The following is a 17,903-nucleotide window of genomic DNA, read 5'->3' on the forward strand; positions in this document are numbered from 1 at the left end:
AAGAAAAAAGGCTTCGCACAAAAGAAGAGTCAAAAAGATCAAAGATGGAAGGAAACGCGTGTTTTAATCACATGATTCATAATCGTGGACACACGTGTTTGCTCGCAGCTGTTTCCTGTTAGCTCGTGAGCCCGTCACGTTTTATGAGCTTTTGAATTATTTTTTTTTGCTGCTAATTTCTGATGTTTCAGTGCATTTGAGCTCTCAGGGCCACCGTAGATTCGCCCACCGAGGTCAGAGAGACGCCGCTGAGATCGCCGCGTCTTGGCACTCGCTGCTGCTCACGCTCAGCGAGTGAACACACAGCAAAGTGAAACATAAAAACTGGTCCCTTCCCATCAGGTGTAAAAGCCGTCAGCCTGCATTCTTTCTAATGGCCAAAAGGGGGCGACTCCTCTGGTTGCAATAGAAAAACGAGCGGACGGCTCGATTGATCCTGTAATTATTCCAATTACAGTCAGACAAGCAGAGCAGGTTCAAAAAGCTCCATCGCTTACATACAGTTTATGCAAGAGCAGGTTTGCTGCGGGGTTGAGATACTCACAGGATGTAGGTAATCACACCGACGCTCCTGGGCGGAGGCAGGAGAGAGAAACAGAGTTCAGCTTTTCAACATCTCGAACATCAAACACCATGAAAATCCTCGATGTATTCTACAGCAGACGCACAGCTGGGATGAAGCTCTGCGTGTTTACTCACCACATGTCTGCCTCCAGGCCCAGAGGTTCGTAGTTGACGACTTCAGGAGCTGCGAGGAAACAGCAGATTGTTAGCAGTCAGGTCGGCACACAGACGTTACTTCTTCTCCACACTAATTCTTCTCAGAGTTTGCTGAGCTTTACTGGAGCGCACGATCGCTTTGGGCTAGGTTCGCTGATTTGTTTGTTCCTTCAGAGGTGGGATTTTTTTATGGCGCCTGCTAAAGCTGCGATTTCTTTTCTCCCCACTTGTCTGTAAATGTGTGAATAATCAAAGACAAATCACCGAATTCATTTCTAATCGTGCTGAAACAAAACATCCTTCATCTGAAAGAAGAACCCACAAAAATCAACAGGATGATGTCATCGTTTTTCCTGCAGCTCCATTTATGGGCCAATCAAATGCTTCCAGACTGTAAACAATACGTTTTCAGCCTTTATTAGTTTATTATTGACAATAAATCAGCTAACAGTGTTTCCCACCTGCAGAAGTGTCTGTATATCGGTGTGGTTTTTACATTTGGGTGCAGCGCTGCGTTAGAGTACGTTTCATTACGTCTCTGTGTGGAGCTGTGACTGAGCTGCGACGCAGAGACGGAGAACAACTCGATGCAAATTGCAGCAATCATGTGTTAAAGGATCTAAACTACCTTAATTTCCTCCATGAGCCGTGCATCAGGGCCTCTAACAGCCGACTGTGTTGGTAAATGAGCCAGAACAGCAGGGCGAACTACAACAACTAACTTCCTGTTGCTATTACAGCCCCAGCACGCCGCCGTCAGTATCACACACTCACCTTTTCCAGCTCGCCCTGCAGCGGCCGAGCGCTGCGTTCCCGAGGCAGAGCAAAAACTGAAACTGCAAATGCAAACTGCAAAAGCAAGACCGTGGCTCAGGGGGTTGGGAAGCACATCTGTAACCGGAAGATCACTGGTTCGATCCCCCTGCTCTCTCTGTCCTGGTCGTTGTGTCCTTGGGCAACACACTTTACCAGCTGTGGCTACATCTGTAGCTGCCTCCACCAGTGTGTGAATGAATTGTAAAGCGCTTTGGGTGCCTTGAAAACGCTATATAAATGCAATCCATTATTATTATTATTCTTGGCATTTACATTTACATCTGCCATTTCATCTGCTCGCTTCATACCGGAGACGAGACGAGCAGAGACGAGCAGGATTCAAGAATCCTGGATTTTAAACAAACAGCCTGCAGGAGCAGCGAGAGCAGCCGTGGAGGGAAAAGCTTTTAAACTTTACTTTGACTTTTAACTTTTGATTCAGTTTTTCTGCCTCAGACTTTACTGAAATTTTAAAATGGCTTAAAATACCAACTCAGACGAGACTTGCAGAAGGACTTAATTTATTTTGAATCTTATTTTATTATATTGAGCTTTTATTCTTATTTGCTGCTTCAACACTTTAGGTTTTCAGCGCTGAGAACAAATAAAGAACATGTTATTTTATGGAAAGCATGAATGTTTATGTTTTGCAGCTGACTCGATTCTCCAGCATCGTCTATCCCACACATCGTTTGGCTTTCTTCCACCTGATCTTTATTTACACCATTTGCCCGCTGACACCCCGCTGCAGCGGGAACGTGCTGTGGTCTTGGCCTGGATCTTGCTGGTAGTGGGCACTGGCACCAGGTGGAGGGTTGGCTGCTGCCCCAGAGAAGAGTAGATGAGGGCAGATGGCACTGGTGTCTCTGCGAGCGTGTGTACTGGTTTAGACATCTTTGTGGGGACCAACAGTCACTTATGAGGACAAAGTGCCCGTCCCCACGAGTGTGAGACTCAAAATGTGGTTTTAGTGTCAGGGTTACAATTAGGTTATAGTTACTGTTAGGCATTCATTTTTCATGGTTAGGGTAAGTGGCAAGAGAAAGCATTATGTCAATGAGATGTCCTCACTAAAATATCAAAACAAGAATGTGTGTGTGTGTGTGTGTGCAGGCAGCAGGGGCCAGTTCTGATAATCTCCGGCCTATTATCAGGTCTCTCTCTCGGTCCCTCCGGTACATTTGGCGTCCATTCTCACAATATGCAACCTCTGGGATGAAGCCAGGAGAACAGGGTGGTGCAGTGTGTGTGTGTGTGTGTGTGTGTGTGTGTGTGTGTGTGTGTGTGTGTGTGTGTGTGTGTGCGCGCGTGTGTGTGTTCATGGTGGAAAACAGAACAGTGTCAGAAACACAAAGCCCCGTGTGCGCAGCTGTGGGACACTGACCTACAAACTCTGGAGTTCCAAAGATGTTTTTAAAATCGTTGCCAAAATCGATCTTGTGGGCGAGTCCGAAGTCGATGATCTTGATGCGCGGGTGAGGCACTGAGCGGTTCAGCAGCATGATGTTCTCCGGCTGCAGAGGAGCAAAGAAAACAGGATTCATCAGCCGAACCAGACGGGAACTAGACTTACTCACAGGCTGGACTTATAATTATTATTATTCATAATATAATAATTCCTGAATAATCAGGCCTGTCTCATCTTAAAGACTACCTGTTATCCAAACAGACGCTATGAGTATTTAACAGTAAATGGGAGGCGGAGCCTTCAGCTGTCAGGGGCTCTCTTATGGACTCAGCTCTACTTTCAGATCAGGCTTCAAACTGTCTTTGTTGAGCAAACATGTGCAGCTCTGGACTTCCTGTGATTTTCCATGATGCACACAACACTTCTCCTCCTTTCACTCCACATGTGTTTACATTCAACAGCTGCATGTCATCAACCTTTATCTCTCACACAGTTCAGGTTTTCTCTCTGCGGTTCCTCTGCAGCAGGTTGGTTGTCAGACAGTGCTGCTGACACCTGATCGTCTCTCTAATATCGACCTTTCAGGGAACTGTTATGAATCGACTGTAAAAATCAAACTGAACTGAAGCGATTAGACAGAGGAGGAGGTGACATTTCCATAAAGCACGTCCATCTGCCCGCCATGATTTCAATGAAAAACAGCTCAGACGTCCAGAAACAGAGCAGACGTGTGCAGGAAACACAGCGTGTCCTGTGTGTGCAAATAGAGGAGGAGGCAGGAGCACACAGGAAGAGTCTGGCAGGAAGCAGGCTCATCAGGGATGGAAATCCCATGCAAATCATGAGTGGAAACCTCTCGAGGAAGTGGGAGAAAGGATAGAAAGCCAAAGACGAGCTTTAGATGAGTCCGCGTTCCCTTCAGGTCTCGTCCTTTCAGCACGATTACGAGCCTGGGATTCAGTGCGGGGAGGAACAGATTGGCTGTGGGCAGCGCTGACAACAGCTCGCCCGCTCTGTTCTCTGCTCCACCAGCAGCGATGTTTATGCTCATGTTTATGCTGGAGTGAAGGAAGATGATCCAATGTGGGTTACAAGCTGTTCCAGGTCTCCGTCTGCATCGTGTGGACACCTTAAACCAGGAGCAAAGTGGAAACTGCGACAAGGCGGCGAACGCAAACACAGATACACGATCGGTAAACAGAGACAGAGCCGACGCGTCGGAGCCGAGTTTTCATTTCATATACTTTCCAGTAAAAGAGCAGGTGACTCTAAATGATTACACGCACTGAGTTCACAGGTCACGTTACTGTCTCTAACAGCTGATTGGAAAAGAAAACATTTGCATTTCCTTATAAAAGCAGCGTAAACAGCCTCCAACTAAAACTCACAAAACATCTTATAAAGCGTCATATGACCAGAACACGGGTGGAAATATAAAAGACGCCTGACTTTAGAGGGATCAGTAAGTAAAGTATATTAAATGAAGTCTGAAGCCGAGCAGTGAATAACGGCGGCTAATGCGCGGAGCGGAGGCTGCGTGCTCGGTAAAAGCTCCGGCATCGATCACGAGCGGCTGAGCTCAGAGGTTATCATTATCTGCAGGCCTGAGGCCAGCGTGTCCCAAACTGTGATGTACGAGGACACCAGGACGCCGCGCAAGTGGAAAACTGATCAATGATAATGACGAGACACAAACAAAGAACACTCACAACCAGAAACACTGGAGCTCGTCCAGCAGGGAGGAAACATAATGTGCTGCGCTGTGCCGAGTGCTTCCTGACCTCTGCTCGTCCCTCTGGAAAACTGTCCACTAACAACAGAGACCTTAAACAACAGATTAGTCATGACTATGAGCCCGGAGACACAGAGAGAAACCAGAGTGGTCAGAAAGATGCCACGTTATCAGCGCTCCAGTCAGCTGACGGTCAGGAGCAGGACACTCCCAGGGTTTCACTGAGACAGAAAACCGTGACAAACGTTTGGTTCTCATGTTTAAGGACGTTAATGAGACGAATCCCTGGAAAACCGAGACAAACTATTGAACATCACACAGCCAGTTAGTTAGCATGTAAGAAGTGCATTTGAAAGGCGCGCTCACTCAGACACGTTTGTGTCCTCTGAGATCGTCTGAACTCACACAGCTCAGATATTTTAAACATCATTGTATTTCACATAGCAAAGTTTTTCAGGGCTCCAGTTTGGTTTTTATATGTACACAGTTAATTAAATATTAATGATGGTTTCAGTCGTTTTATCCCAACTAAACATGAACGGATCCGTTTTCATCGTCAATTTTCTCTTTACGTTTGAACATTTGGCAAATCTCCTAGGAGACACGGACAGACTCCGAATGATTCGATTAATCGATTCGTTGTTTTTAGATCTTTTTCATTGTGAGTGCACAACATCCTCAGCCCTGCGTGTTATTAATGTGAGCCACTGAACTAACACAGCTTTTATTTTATCTTTTTTATCAGTGGGTACAGCACACACACACACACGCACACACACGCACACACACGCACACACACACTTTGTTTTCATATCTTTGTGGGGACACCTCATTGACATCATGCTTTCCCTAGCTGCTTACCCAGACCATAGCCCAACTGTAACCCTGACACTAAAGCCACATTTTGACTCTCTTCGAACTCGTGGGGACGCACTTGTCCCCAAATGGGCTGTTGGACCCCACAAGTATACTTCAGATTTTTGGTCCCCACAAAGATATGTAAACACACACAAATGCGCACACACGCACGCACGGCGGACTCGGTTCAGCTGCAGATGTACCTTGAGGTCGAAGTGAGCGATCCGCTTGGAGTGCAGGTAGTGGACTCCATCCAGGATCTGCTTGAGGAACTGCGTGGCCTCCTCCTCGCTCAGGGACTCCTTCTCTGCCAGGAAGTCGAAGAGCTCGCCTCCGGCCACCCTGGGCGAGGTGAAAGGAGGACGGGGAGGGGGGAGAGGGAGAAAGTGAGATCTCTGAGATCAAAGCCAGCAACAAATCCCAGATTAACACAGCTCAGCTGATGTAATCTAATCATCCTGATGCTTTAGCAGCCGACCAATTTACACATCCAGAGGAGCGCTGTCTGCACAAAACCGCTTTAAGTCAATGAAACCCTTCAATGAAAACGACCTGTTGGGTTATTTAACAACGGTGCACCATTTCCTGTCTGCATTTCAATAAACAGCTGCAAATGTTCAAGTTCAAACACGAACTTGAAGGAAGAAATAACACCGGCCAGTGCTGCAATTACACTCTTTAAATAAATAAATAAGACTCTGCAGCTTCTCTCACCAACCTCCTAAAAACCCGGCTGACTTTACTTCATATGAGCTCATCGAACACAATGAAGCTGAGATTCAAAACGTCTTACATATTTTATTCTTCACAGTGAGGAAGAGCAAAGAGAGACGTGAGGATAAAACAGAGGAAAGCTCTGAACAGAGACGGGGAACGGAGAGGACGGAGGTTCGTCTCCGTCACGGTGAGATAAAACTAGCAGCAGTAAGAGAGTGTGTGTGTGTGTGCCTGTTTAGACATCTCCGTGGGGCCCACATATTGCTACTATACTTGTGAGGGCCAACAGTCACATCCTCACGTTTTAGTCTCAGGGTTACAATTAGGTTATGGTTAGGGTTAACATTCATTTTTGATGGTTATAGTAAGCAGCTAGGGGGAAACATGTCAATGACATGTCCTCACTAAGATATGAAAACGAGTTCCAGTTCCTCACATTTATTCACTGCAAGGTAGGAAAAGCACAACAAAGCTGTACTTTCTCAGGAAGCTGCGTCAGGCCCAACGACCACAGAGACTGCTCGTGAACTTCTACCGCTCCACCATCGAGAGCCTTCTGACCTACTGCTGCACACTCAGGTTCGACTGCTGCACCGTGGAGGACAAGAGGAAACTGCAGCGGGTGGTGAAGGCAGCAGAGGCACCTCACTAACCCCCCTCAGAGACATTTACACCGGCAGACTTCATCATCAAAGACCCCTCACACCCTGCACACTCACTTTTCCTTCCCTCTGGTAAACGTTACAGCTCCATCAGGTCGAAGACAAACAGACTCAGACGTTTTTACCCACAGGCTGTCAGACATGCCCTACCTCCACCCTGATTGGAGGATAACTGCACTGCCAACACTCACGTCACACTTCATTTATAAACTGCATGTTTATTTATACTTTAATGGAACCAACATCCCTCCCACTTTAAACTGTACTTATTATTTATTATAGTAGCTACTGCACCTCATTGTTCTTGTAACAGTGACAATAAAGATTCTACTTTCTATTCTTTTCTATTGATTGTTAGAAACACATTTACTTTGATAAGTTGTGTTTACTTTGCTGTGGAAAAATAAAATGACCACAGTTAATGTTCCCCATATTTATCCTGAAATAGAAACACACACACACACCCCCGTTCGAGGGGGAACACCAGACCAGCTGCACAGCTCCGCCCACTCTTTACCTCATCATCTGCTTCAGTGGTTCACAGGACACACACACACACACACACACACACACACACACACACACACACAGCAGCTCTGTCACTTCCCTGCAGCTCGTAGCTGTGCGTCATTATCGTGGCTGTATTTACCACGACGGCAACGCAAAGACACAAAAGGGCCCGAAATCAACAAAACACGACATCTTGTCTCTTCGATTTCGCCGCACGCTCGAGAGCCGACTTTGACTATAAACACCAAACTGTACCGACATCAGCTGTTTCCATTTCACATGCAGCGTCTGCACAAACATCAATACACTTCAACACACGACGACAATATGTCACCATCACTGAACACGATTGTGCGCCGCGTCTGACGTCTGCAGAGTCTCAGCGCTTCGTCTGAAAGTGTCGCTTTACTGTGACGTACATCAGGAGGAAGGTGAATATCTGCGGGCTGCTGAAACGCTTTAAAGACGGTGGGTATGCAAATAGCGTGAGGCGAAACGTGTCGCGACTTTAAAGCCTTCTAATAATCATGGAGTTGTGTTAAAACCCATTTTTGAAGCTGAAAAATGAAGCGAACGCCTTTAAAATCTGCCTGCATTAAAAATCACGCCTGGGACAGAGGAGGTGTTGGGTCTCTGTGGACAGCTCCTCCCACGTCATTAAACCGCGGCTCCTGCTGGCTGTTTAACGGGCTCTGTGCCTGACGTTACGACTGTGTGGTGCTAACCATCCAGAAAGTGGGTGGTGTCACCGTGGCTTCATCAGTCTTTCATATCGCCTGTGGTTCTGACCCATAACAGATCAGAGGTTCGTTCCAAGTACAGAAAAAACATCGAAATCACACGTTACCAGATCCAGAGCGCAGCCACACCTGTCAGCAGCGTTTACCTCAGACATCAAACCAGCCAATCCAGGAGCTTCGAGCTCTTGTGTAACATTTAAGCATTTAAAGCCTTTAAAACAAACTTCCTGGTTCATATTTGATCCTCTATCAGCAGCAGCTGAACACCGACAGACGTCTCGTCACCATCAGCAGATCAAAGTGCGTCGTGAAAACGAGACGGATCGAAGACTTCAGGGAAACTCAAGTGTTTTCTGCTGAAATATTTGGCTTGTATGTGAACTCTATACTCTCACAACCATCAGCGCCTCCATCACTTATGGAGGCACTGGTGTGGCTTCTGTGGGAGCCTGGTGTGTTTCTCCTCTGAACTCTCATACGTTCGAGCTGCGACACCCAACAGAGGAAGCTCGAGCACAGAAACGTCTCCTGCTTCACTCACTCGTTAATAACGCCCACAGATAACCGACCTCCACTTCCTCTGAAAGACTCACAACATCTGCACTTCAACAACACAAAGAAAAAAGCATGAATTTTCCATATTTGTCCTTCATGAGGTTAACTACGTCATTACGTAGTGAAAATAAAGTGAGCAGTGAACATGTGGGATACTGTGTGTGATGGAGGTAGAGGATAGATGGATGGAGCAGAGGTGGAGGTCTTTAGAATGACCCGAGGGCAAAGGTGGCTCAGCTGACACGCGTCCCTGACAGGTGAGAACCTCCCGAAACACGACGTGTCTGAGGAGGGAGACTCTCAGACCGTCCACTTACAAAGTGCCTCCGACAGTCTTACAGGTTTAAAGACGCGACTTCTTATAAACTTCTTATAAACTTCTTATAAACTTATGAGCTTGGATTTAAAAAGGCCTCAGAGAGGAGATAAACGGCTACTTAGGGTGGAGAATTCGAACATGAACCGAGGCGTCACTATTTTTAAACCCATGAATGTTCTCAGTAAACTGATTATATGCTAATGAGAGTTTTCCCCTGATTTTACTGCTGAACCTGTAATTTCACAGCCCATGAACAGAGTCCAATCAGGAGCAGAGAGGCTTTGTTTCCTGCTTTGGGAACGAGGAAACATGAAAACTGGAAAACAACAGCCAACCTCATTCTGCTGTTATTAACATGTTCTAACATCTTTAACAGCCTAAAGAACATAAACAACAGAGATACACGACATGGAAAAGAGATTATTTGTTGCCATAGTTACGCGGTCTGCCCGCTCACTATCGGCGTGGAGACGAGGTCACGGCGAACCACAACAAACACGGTGCCATTATTTCAGACGCGATCAGCGGACAGGAATGCCGTCGGGCGACTATCTGCAGCGCGGCGACCTTATTGTTGAGGCGCAGAGTAATGGTGAATAATGGTGCATAGTTGGAATATAAACACTGCTGATGTTTGAAGTAAGCGTGTAAAACTGGTTTAACTGGTGGGATACAGTTACCGTCACGGTTTTTATCAGCCGTCTGTTTGAAGACAAACCGGCTCCTGCAGGACGTTTATCAGAGGAGAGGAGGAGCCAGTCTGTGTCTCCTCCACAAGACAGACTCTCACCGATTCTGGTCGACCGTTTGGCTTTTTTTAAATGCTTTAAACATCTGATGAATGAATCCCTCTGATCTGCTCTTCACGTGTTTCACGTGTTCTGATTTGAACCTTTATGACGCAGAATCTTCTTTATTTTTTTACTTTGTTGATGTTTTTGGACCTTTTGTGGTTTTAAATGTATTTTACACATGTTTTTGACAAACAGAAGACAAACTCACAGCTCCAGGATCAGGATGACCTCCGCCTTGTTTTCAAAGACTTCGTGCAGCGCGATGACGTTCGGGTGCTGGATCTCTTTCAGGATGTTCACCTCGCGCTCGATGTCCTCCCGCGTCACCCCTCGTCGGCTCGACTTGCTGCGCCGCTTCTTGATGAATTTGGCGGCGAACTCCACACCTGTAGTCCTGTGTCTGCATCTTCTGACCACAGCAAACTGACCGCTGCAGACGGGAGGGAACACAGAGAGCGCTCAGCAAACACCACAACAGCTTATTTCAGACAGAGGATGAAGTCTGAGACAGGTGATAGACAGAAGGATTATTCTGAACTGTGAACACAAAGCTGCTGTAGCAGAGACCTAAGATAGAGCATATGGAGCTACATGATGACTGCAGCTGAAAGGGCAGAGAAATCATTCAGAACAAACCTGAGAAAATGAAAAATACATAAAGATGTGTAGCAGCGAGCTGAAAGGAACCTCGGCTGCTCAGCAACCTTAAAAACAGACATCAGGCTGCATATATGCATCACTGTCAATATGGTAAACACAGACAGCTGAGCCAAAGGGAGTGGGAGGGACTATGAGAAGCAAACTGGTGATCAGGAACAGCTTTAATTAATAAGTGCTGGATGAATCACGGCTGAAGCTGAAATAGCAACGCAGGAATAAAGACAGCAGCGTGCACGCTCACACTCACGTCAGTGCAACACGACAACCTGCACGGGTGCAGTCGGGTTATTTCTCGTGGCCTTGGTCTCTGATGCAGAACGCTCCCACATCTTTAATAAAAGACTTGTGCACAGAGTGCAGAGGCACACCTCCCTCCACCTCCCTCCACCTTCAGCAGCCCCTCGTAATCAGTTCAGGAACAGTGTGCAAAAAGCAGCACAGCTCTCAGCGTCAGCACCTCGTCCACAGAGCCGACAAACATCCAGACTTTAAACTCTTACTCTGAAACCAGACGTGCACCTCAACAATAATGAGCTGTGTCCTCGTTGGCACGTCCGGCACAGATACTCTATGCAGTGTATCCAACCTGGGCCGATGAAAATGAGAAGATCTGTATGTTTTTTACCCATCACACATTAGAGGCGTGTGGTTGTTGTTCTATTATGTGATAAACACACAGGCTGGGATCATTTGGGAACGTTTTAACTGCTCTTATGTAGAAAAAGCCCATAAACCGACTATAAATCCGCCCAGAAATGTTGATTTTTAAAAAGAAGAAAAGATTTCGATGATAAATCCGTGGACGGTCACGCTAACCTGGGCCCTGGACGAGGAGGCTGATCGGAGCATGCTCAGTGACGCTGAGCTTCACAGTCGGCTTGTTATCGAAACACTGATGATGCTTTACAAAGTGAGTGACATCACAACCACCTCACCGACCGCTGGTGTGTAACTTTGTCTCCTGACATCGTGTAGTCGCCACGTAACAGATAATAAGCAGATTGTCGCCTCTCCCACAGGATACAAACTCAAACTGAAGTTCCTCCGTCACCACATCTGCACAGATGTTTCCGCCCTTCAAGCCCGTCTTTATTATTTGCTGTTGACAGGCTGTAGCAAAGACAATGCTGCTGATCCCCGCACACGTTCCTGAAGGGCACACGTGAGCGCTTCGCCCAGATGTGGCGAGCCTGCGTGACATTTCGCTGTGACGATTATTGCATGTATCAACAACACAGAGGCTGTTATGGAAATCGCACCGTCGCGTTGCCACGCAGCGCTGTGGTTGATCAGACTGCTGACTCCTCTGCCACTCGACCAAAGCAGCGCCAGAAAAACCACTCGGGGAAGCAGGGACACTTGGCTGAGGGCTGTTCACGCCTCCTCACGGCCCCGGCAATCACGCAGCACTTAGTGTACCGAACACCCACGGAGGGAGGAAGAGTACAAGGGAGTAGGGGGTGAGAGAAAGAAGAGTGAGTGAAAATGAGAGAGCGCCACATTCTGCCTCTTTTTTTTATTTCCACAGCAAGATTTTCACACAGGCTTCCAACAGAGACGATGGCAAACGTCTCCTCGGCTCCGGCCAAAAAATGGGCAATAAAGTGAGAGTCATCCGACTCCCTGAGCCCTGCCGGCACAGAGTCGTCAGGAATCAGAGCAGTGATTCAGCTCTCTGCACATCCTCACTCCACAGTGTGACTGACCCAGTTCGTGTGAGACCGCCAGCTGCAGACGAGCTTGAAGGCAGCATCCGTGACCCCGATGTGACCCGTAACAGCCGCGGCTCTAAAGGGCCAATCGGCGGGGCCTGAAGCCAAGTGGGAAAATAATTGGAAAAACAACAAAACGCATTTGATTTTGGAAGTTTGCTGCCAACAAAAGACCCCATACCCCCTCCCTGTCTCTGTTCCACAAACACGAGCAGCAGCAGAGCGGCGCTGCTCCTCGTGCTGCCAGATTGCTGCTGCGCCGGCTGCATGCGGCTCGTGCAGCGTTCGGCATCGATCGGCTCGTTTGGTGGAGCTTCTCGCTCAGGAAGACTTCATCAAAGTTTAGATCCATTCAAAGAAAAGCACTGAACAAATATTCTTCACTATCAGTGAATTCAATCAATCCTGGTGATTCTGTGCAGTAAACGTGTTTTTAATCAAAGGCGAGCTCCATGCTGTCGCCCCGAGGAGGAAGATCCCACAAACCTCTTCTTCAAAGGAGGCCCGCTCAAAACAGGCAGCAGCATACTCCACAGTTACAAAAATTAGACAATTAAACACAGGCAACAACAACACACACAAAATTCAATTCAATTAAAATGACAGCAATCTAACTGAAACAGTTGTGTGTTATGGAAACGGCCTCAAGGATCTTAGTTTGGATTTAAAGCATTTATAATGAAATGAACTCGTTTCCCAGTCGTTCTGCAGCCAAACAGACAAAAACTCTTCTACCGAGTTCAGTTTGTGCAAATAAACAGAAAGCAAGAGAAACACGAGCAGCACGTTTCACTGCGAGCAGGCAACACGTGCAGGAGGGCAGCAATCCCAGCACTGCCTTATATATAAAACTGTAAATGAGAGCTCCTCTGATTGGCCAAAGTGAGCCGTCCACCTGACGGTGTAACTCACAGGGTCAGTCAGGGCAGAAGGCATCAACCGCTCCAAGACATCGAGCAGAAGCATTCGTGTCTCCATCATCCAGAAATGTTGCAGCAACAAGTTGCTTCTTTGTATCAAAAGAAACATCAGATATGACCGAGTTCAAAGCTCAATAATAATCCGTCAGCATGCACGGATCCATGTTTGGATCAGTCACTGGTGAATGATTATTTCTGATAAATATGAATCATGTGAGGCTGAATTCATCTCAGTGTTGTGCTCTGTGACAGATTCACGTCTCTTCTGTTTACCACAGTGAAACAAACCAGTGGACAAAGATTTCCTCAGAAACTGAACTGCACGCTTAAAAAGAGCGAACCGTCCTGTGACCGAAGAGGAAGAGAGAGCCGAGGACGAAGGCTTTCTCATGCTAGTACCACTCCCACTCAGCCTGACCTCACCCTGTTGTTGCTTCCACCTCTGTGACTGAGGCCTCGGCGCAGAAAGAAAGACATCAGGATGTGATCGCGTTCATATGGAAGTCAAGTGTTTCACACTGTAATAAGCGTCCGTGCACACACAGCTCCGGTCACCTGTCACGCACACGCACACGTGCACGGCTGGAACAGCAGCAGCCGTCGGAACGTCTTCCTCAGACGTCCCGCCGCCGCCGGCTCGTGCAGCGGAAACGTGGAATCTGTGAAGTCGCGGGACCTGCTGCGAAAATCTCGTCGGGGATGAGAAGGAAAACACGGCTGACTTCCTGTTCCTGATTAAACACCATCTGTGCAGTTCGAGACTTTCTGTGACTCCTCAGAAATGAATATTAATTATTCGTTTTCACTTCTCTGCTGAAAGTACGACAGGAAACGTGGCGCTGCGTCTGCATGAGGACCATCATCATGCTGTTTAAGAGAAGCACAAAGGGAAACAACTCCACACACAAACCAGCAGCACACTGGAAACTTCTCCACACAATAGAAAACACTTCAAAATATTCTGTGTGACATTTTGGAAGTGCTCTCATCCTGCCTGACAGGCCTCGCATCAAACAGCGCACGAGGAGCACTGCTGAGTGTTACTGACGAGGCGCCGCGGCTACACCCATCATCAAACACACAGACTGTACACAAAAGACGGACGCTGCGACCATATTTAGGACTAAATGAGCCGCTAAGGCGAGAAGCTTCACCCAAGAACTGTGCAGATCCAACACAGACGCACATCAACTCATTTCTACGTCATACATGAATAAAATGTTCAGGTTTCTCTCAGTAAACCTGAAGCACAAACTTTTAAATGCTACATTTACAAAAACACAAAGTGGCGAGAGAGAGAATAAAGTCCACGCAACGAGACGACCTGCTGCGATTTCCTGCCAGGAGACACGAGCAGAGGCGCGTCTGCATTCAGCAGCCATGACCCTTAAAGCAGGGGTGGGGAACTCCAGGCCTCGAGGGCCGGTGTCCTGCAGGTTTTAGAGCTCACCCTGGGTCAGCACGCCTGAATCAGATGATTTGTTCGTTCCCAGTCCTCTGAAGAACTACAAGACATGTTGAGGAGGTCATTTAACATTTAAATCAGCTGTGTTGATCGAGGACACGTCTCAAACCTGCAGGACACCGGCCCTCGAGGCTCAGTGGGGACTAACTCTCCTTTACAGTGCGCCTCTAGAGGCCACCAGAGGAACTGCAGTTTCCCTCAGTGGTTGCCATCTGAGCGAATATGAATATTTCTGAGCTTCGTGATACTGCATCAGCAAGAAACTGATATTTATTAATACTCACACACAAAGTAGCACCTTAAGCATAAAAGCTATCTGCAGGGTGTCGGGTTGCGCACCAACAAAGAGCTGCGGTGCGATCTAACAGCAGCTCTGCAGGATTGCTTCATGATGGGAGGGAGCTGAGCTGCAGGCGTATCTCCTCCCAGGTTGGGTAACACGCGGGGCAGACGCAGACTCAGGGAAGCACTGCAATTATAGATGTAGCAACGATAATCATGTGACAGTCCTTAAAGAACAAAGAGCACGAGCAGGCACCAAACTCAGGTATGCACGAGGAGTTTCCTCCACAACCACAAACTATCCTCAGGCTCGAAGTTTTCTTCCACTCGCTCCTCACAAAGTAACACAACAGCAAGAGCGACGTAAGCTCGTTAGCATCAGCGTGTCTGCACTCCACACATGAATAAATTGTTGCACATGGCAATTAAACTTTCTACGAGGGGGAATTTCATTTGAATACATGAATTATTACTTCATAATTAATTTAAGGAAGCATGAGCGTGCTCTTTTAGCACACAGAGTAAACTGGTCTATGCTGCCATCAAAGGAGAAACTGAACATGTGCACAGTCACAGGGCAACGGCTGTGCTTATAACCTGGAGTCAGAAAGTACTACGACTTCCTAAATTAAATCCTAACTAATGAAAGTGTTCACGCTCTCGCGTTTCTGTGCACTTCCTCTGATGTTTCCTCTTTTGTCCTAAAGTGACAAAATTATGTAAGAGCTCGTTGAAACTCTCCTGTGGACACGTGAAAGTTTGCATCACATCTGTCTGCAAGCTAAGTGGAAATGACAGCGTGGCTAAAAAGGAGCACGAGGTAAACACCGACAGCTCGCCTGTGGGAATTAAACCCAAACTCTAACTTGTGTGTTTTTCCGCAGCTCTCCCCGTGTATGAAAGCGAGCCCACCCTTTGTTAACAACACCAGCTGCACACACACACAGACGAGGGGAAAATGGCAGCGGTTCAACTGAACCGTCTTCCCCTGGTGAGGAAAAGCAAACAAACAGGCTTTCCCTGCTAGACTCTGTGTTTAACCCGGAGCTACTTTAACGGAGGTCAAAGTGGCGGCTCCCTGCTGCATGATGACAGAGCCCTCGTGTTTACGTTGCTAGCAGAGCCTGGCAGAGTGAGGAAATCCTTCTCATCCTCCAGAGACGTGCAGGGAGAGCGCCGACGTGCACGGATGTTGCTGAGCACAGAGACGGGGCAGAAGTAACGAGCAGGGGAAAAACCCTTCCTGGGAATCGCTGACAAACAGAGGCAGGTTTTCAAGAGCACCTCTCCCCCCCCCCCCCCGGCTCTCTGATAGTCTGCAGGATCAGATTGCTGAGCTCCCTTTGTTGTGCTTGAAGCACAGACAGGGCTTCCCACTTTTGGCCTACTTGTTTCACCAAAGCAGCTGGAAGGGAGGGGATGACGGAGAGGAGCTGGTCGGGAGCTCTTTGCATTACTCAACACTGCAGGAGGTTATCTGTGCTTAGATACGCAGCGTAGCTTTAGGTTGATACAGCAGGTCAGAGTGACAGGACTATCCCACCCAGGTTCACTACACGCAGTCACGCCTGTGGAACGTACACACGTGGACGATGAACAAGTAACCGAACCTGCGTCTTACACAGAGCTCAGTCTGTGAAGAGCATCGGTCCAGCCGAGGGAGCAAAGACAATTTCATTTTGTGTCTGCGGCCTCTCAGCTCCTCCAATAACGTGCTCATTTACCGAGCGCGCGTCACATACAGGAAGTCTCTCCTGCCTCATGCTACAGCACCGCCGTTTATCTAGTTACAGCTTTACTCATTAAGCTCTTTGCTTGCTCTGTTCGCTTCACTGAACTGTTGTTGTTTGTCATGCTGTCTTTATTTCCTATTTTCTCAGAGCTTGCATCGAGTCTTTTGGCTGCTGCGACATCATTTTTCCAGCTTTCATATAATAATTTTTCCCAGTGGCGTTAATAATTACAGCCAACCTGTTACAGCAGCTCTTATTACAGCTTTGCCACGTTACAGAAAGATGTATGAGGAAGCTGAAGAGCGCACAAACAAGCAGCCCTGAGCCGTGGGGGCTCGAGTCCTGAGCGCACACCCGCCGCCGGCGCGATGTTGGATCGGCGCGACCTCGATGCTTAGTTAGAGGTCGCTGCTCTTGTCGGGAATTCGGCCTTGTCATGGTGAGGCAGCGCCGGAATGAACAATGTTCAGTGGTAATGAGCAGCAGGAAGGCCTCGTACACACAAGTCGGTGAAGTGGGAGTGGGCAGGGAACGCGCTTCATGATAACAACGCAGCAGAGAGGAAGGGCAGCCGGCGCATCTGGGTGAGAACACGCGGCCGCACATGTTTGCTACGTCGCTGTGTTTCGTCTCCTTCTGTTCTTATCTGTAATTGTTGTTACAGCGTGAACTCCCACGGGAACAACGGCCACGCCCGGGAGCAGAAGCAGCTGCCGCTCTTTACAGCACGATGTGCAAACGCACATGAAAGAAGGGAGAAGCTTAAAAGCTCTCAGCGCAGATCCACCGACCTCATGTTGGACCATGCGGGTCCAACATGAGGTCATAAAGCAGGTTTGTGTGTCGGTGACCAAACCAAACCTGCAGGTGCCGATGCAGCTGCACAGCTGCAGCTGCACAGCTGCAGCACTGCTGCTCCACAAACAGCTTGTCGTTGTAAGAACTGAAGCAGCGAGAGTCACAGAGACGGTCGGAGCTGCAGGACACTCAGCGAAGCAGCTGCTGGGAAGCTTTGGTAACATAAGGTGTCATCATCAGCGTTCAGCTGCTCGAGGAAAAGGAGAAACTACTCAGGACAGTAATGTTTAAGTACAGCCTGATGAAAACAGTTTATTAATTTAACGCCAACGTCGAGACGTCTGCATCAAACCAGAGGAGGAACTCAGCGACGGTTTAATGGAGCCAAAGCTGAGCAGTGACAGCGAGCTGCTACCACAGACTCACTGTGCTTTTCTTTATGGGCAGTTCAGTTACTTTCATGCCTCCGACTCTGAGGAAGTTCAGCTCTGACACTAATCAG

At 47.8% G+C, this 17,903-nt stretch overlaps 1 protein-coding gene across 3 annotated transcripts in view; it reads right to left on the minus strand.

Annotated features, from left to right (window-relative positions):
• Nucleotides 1-17,903, minus strand: part of dapk1 (death-associated protein kinase 1) — a 63,482-nt gene that overhangs the window by 29,146 nt on the left and 16,433 nt on the right. For 2 of the 3 annotated variants that reach the window (XM_086257718.1, XM_086257717.1), the window contains exons 3-7: nt 10,040-10,261; nt 5,738-5,876; nt 2,921-3,050; nt 700-748; nt 545-571 (exon numbers count right to left, since the gene is read on the minus strand). In XM_086257718.1, the coding sequence (XP_086113844.1) occupies nt 545-571; nt 700-748; nt 2,921-3,050; nt 5,738-5,876; nt 10,040-10,261 (567 nt within the window). Of the gene's footprint in view, nt 1-544; nt 572-699; nt 749-2,920; nt 3,051-5,737; nt 5,877-10,039; nt 10,262-10,467; nt 10,590-17,903 lie in introns of those variants that run through there. The other variant, XM_086257719.1, reaches the window with a different exon arrangement.

Source organism: Aulonocara sp. 'chitande type north' Nkhata Bay, linkage group LG12 (genome assembly GCF_057382095.1).
Source record: "Aulonocara sp. 'chitande type north' Nkhata Bay isolate Kocher_YH1m ecotype deep benthic linkage group LG12, A_spYH_male_GT1.1, whole genome shotgun sequence".
In the NCBI taxonomy this organism is placed as follows: domain Eukaryota; kingdom Metazoa; phylum Chordata; class Actinopteri; order Cichliformes; family Cichlidae; genus Aulonocara; species Aulonocara sp. 'chitande type north' Nkhata Bay.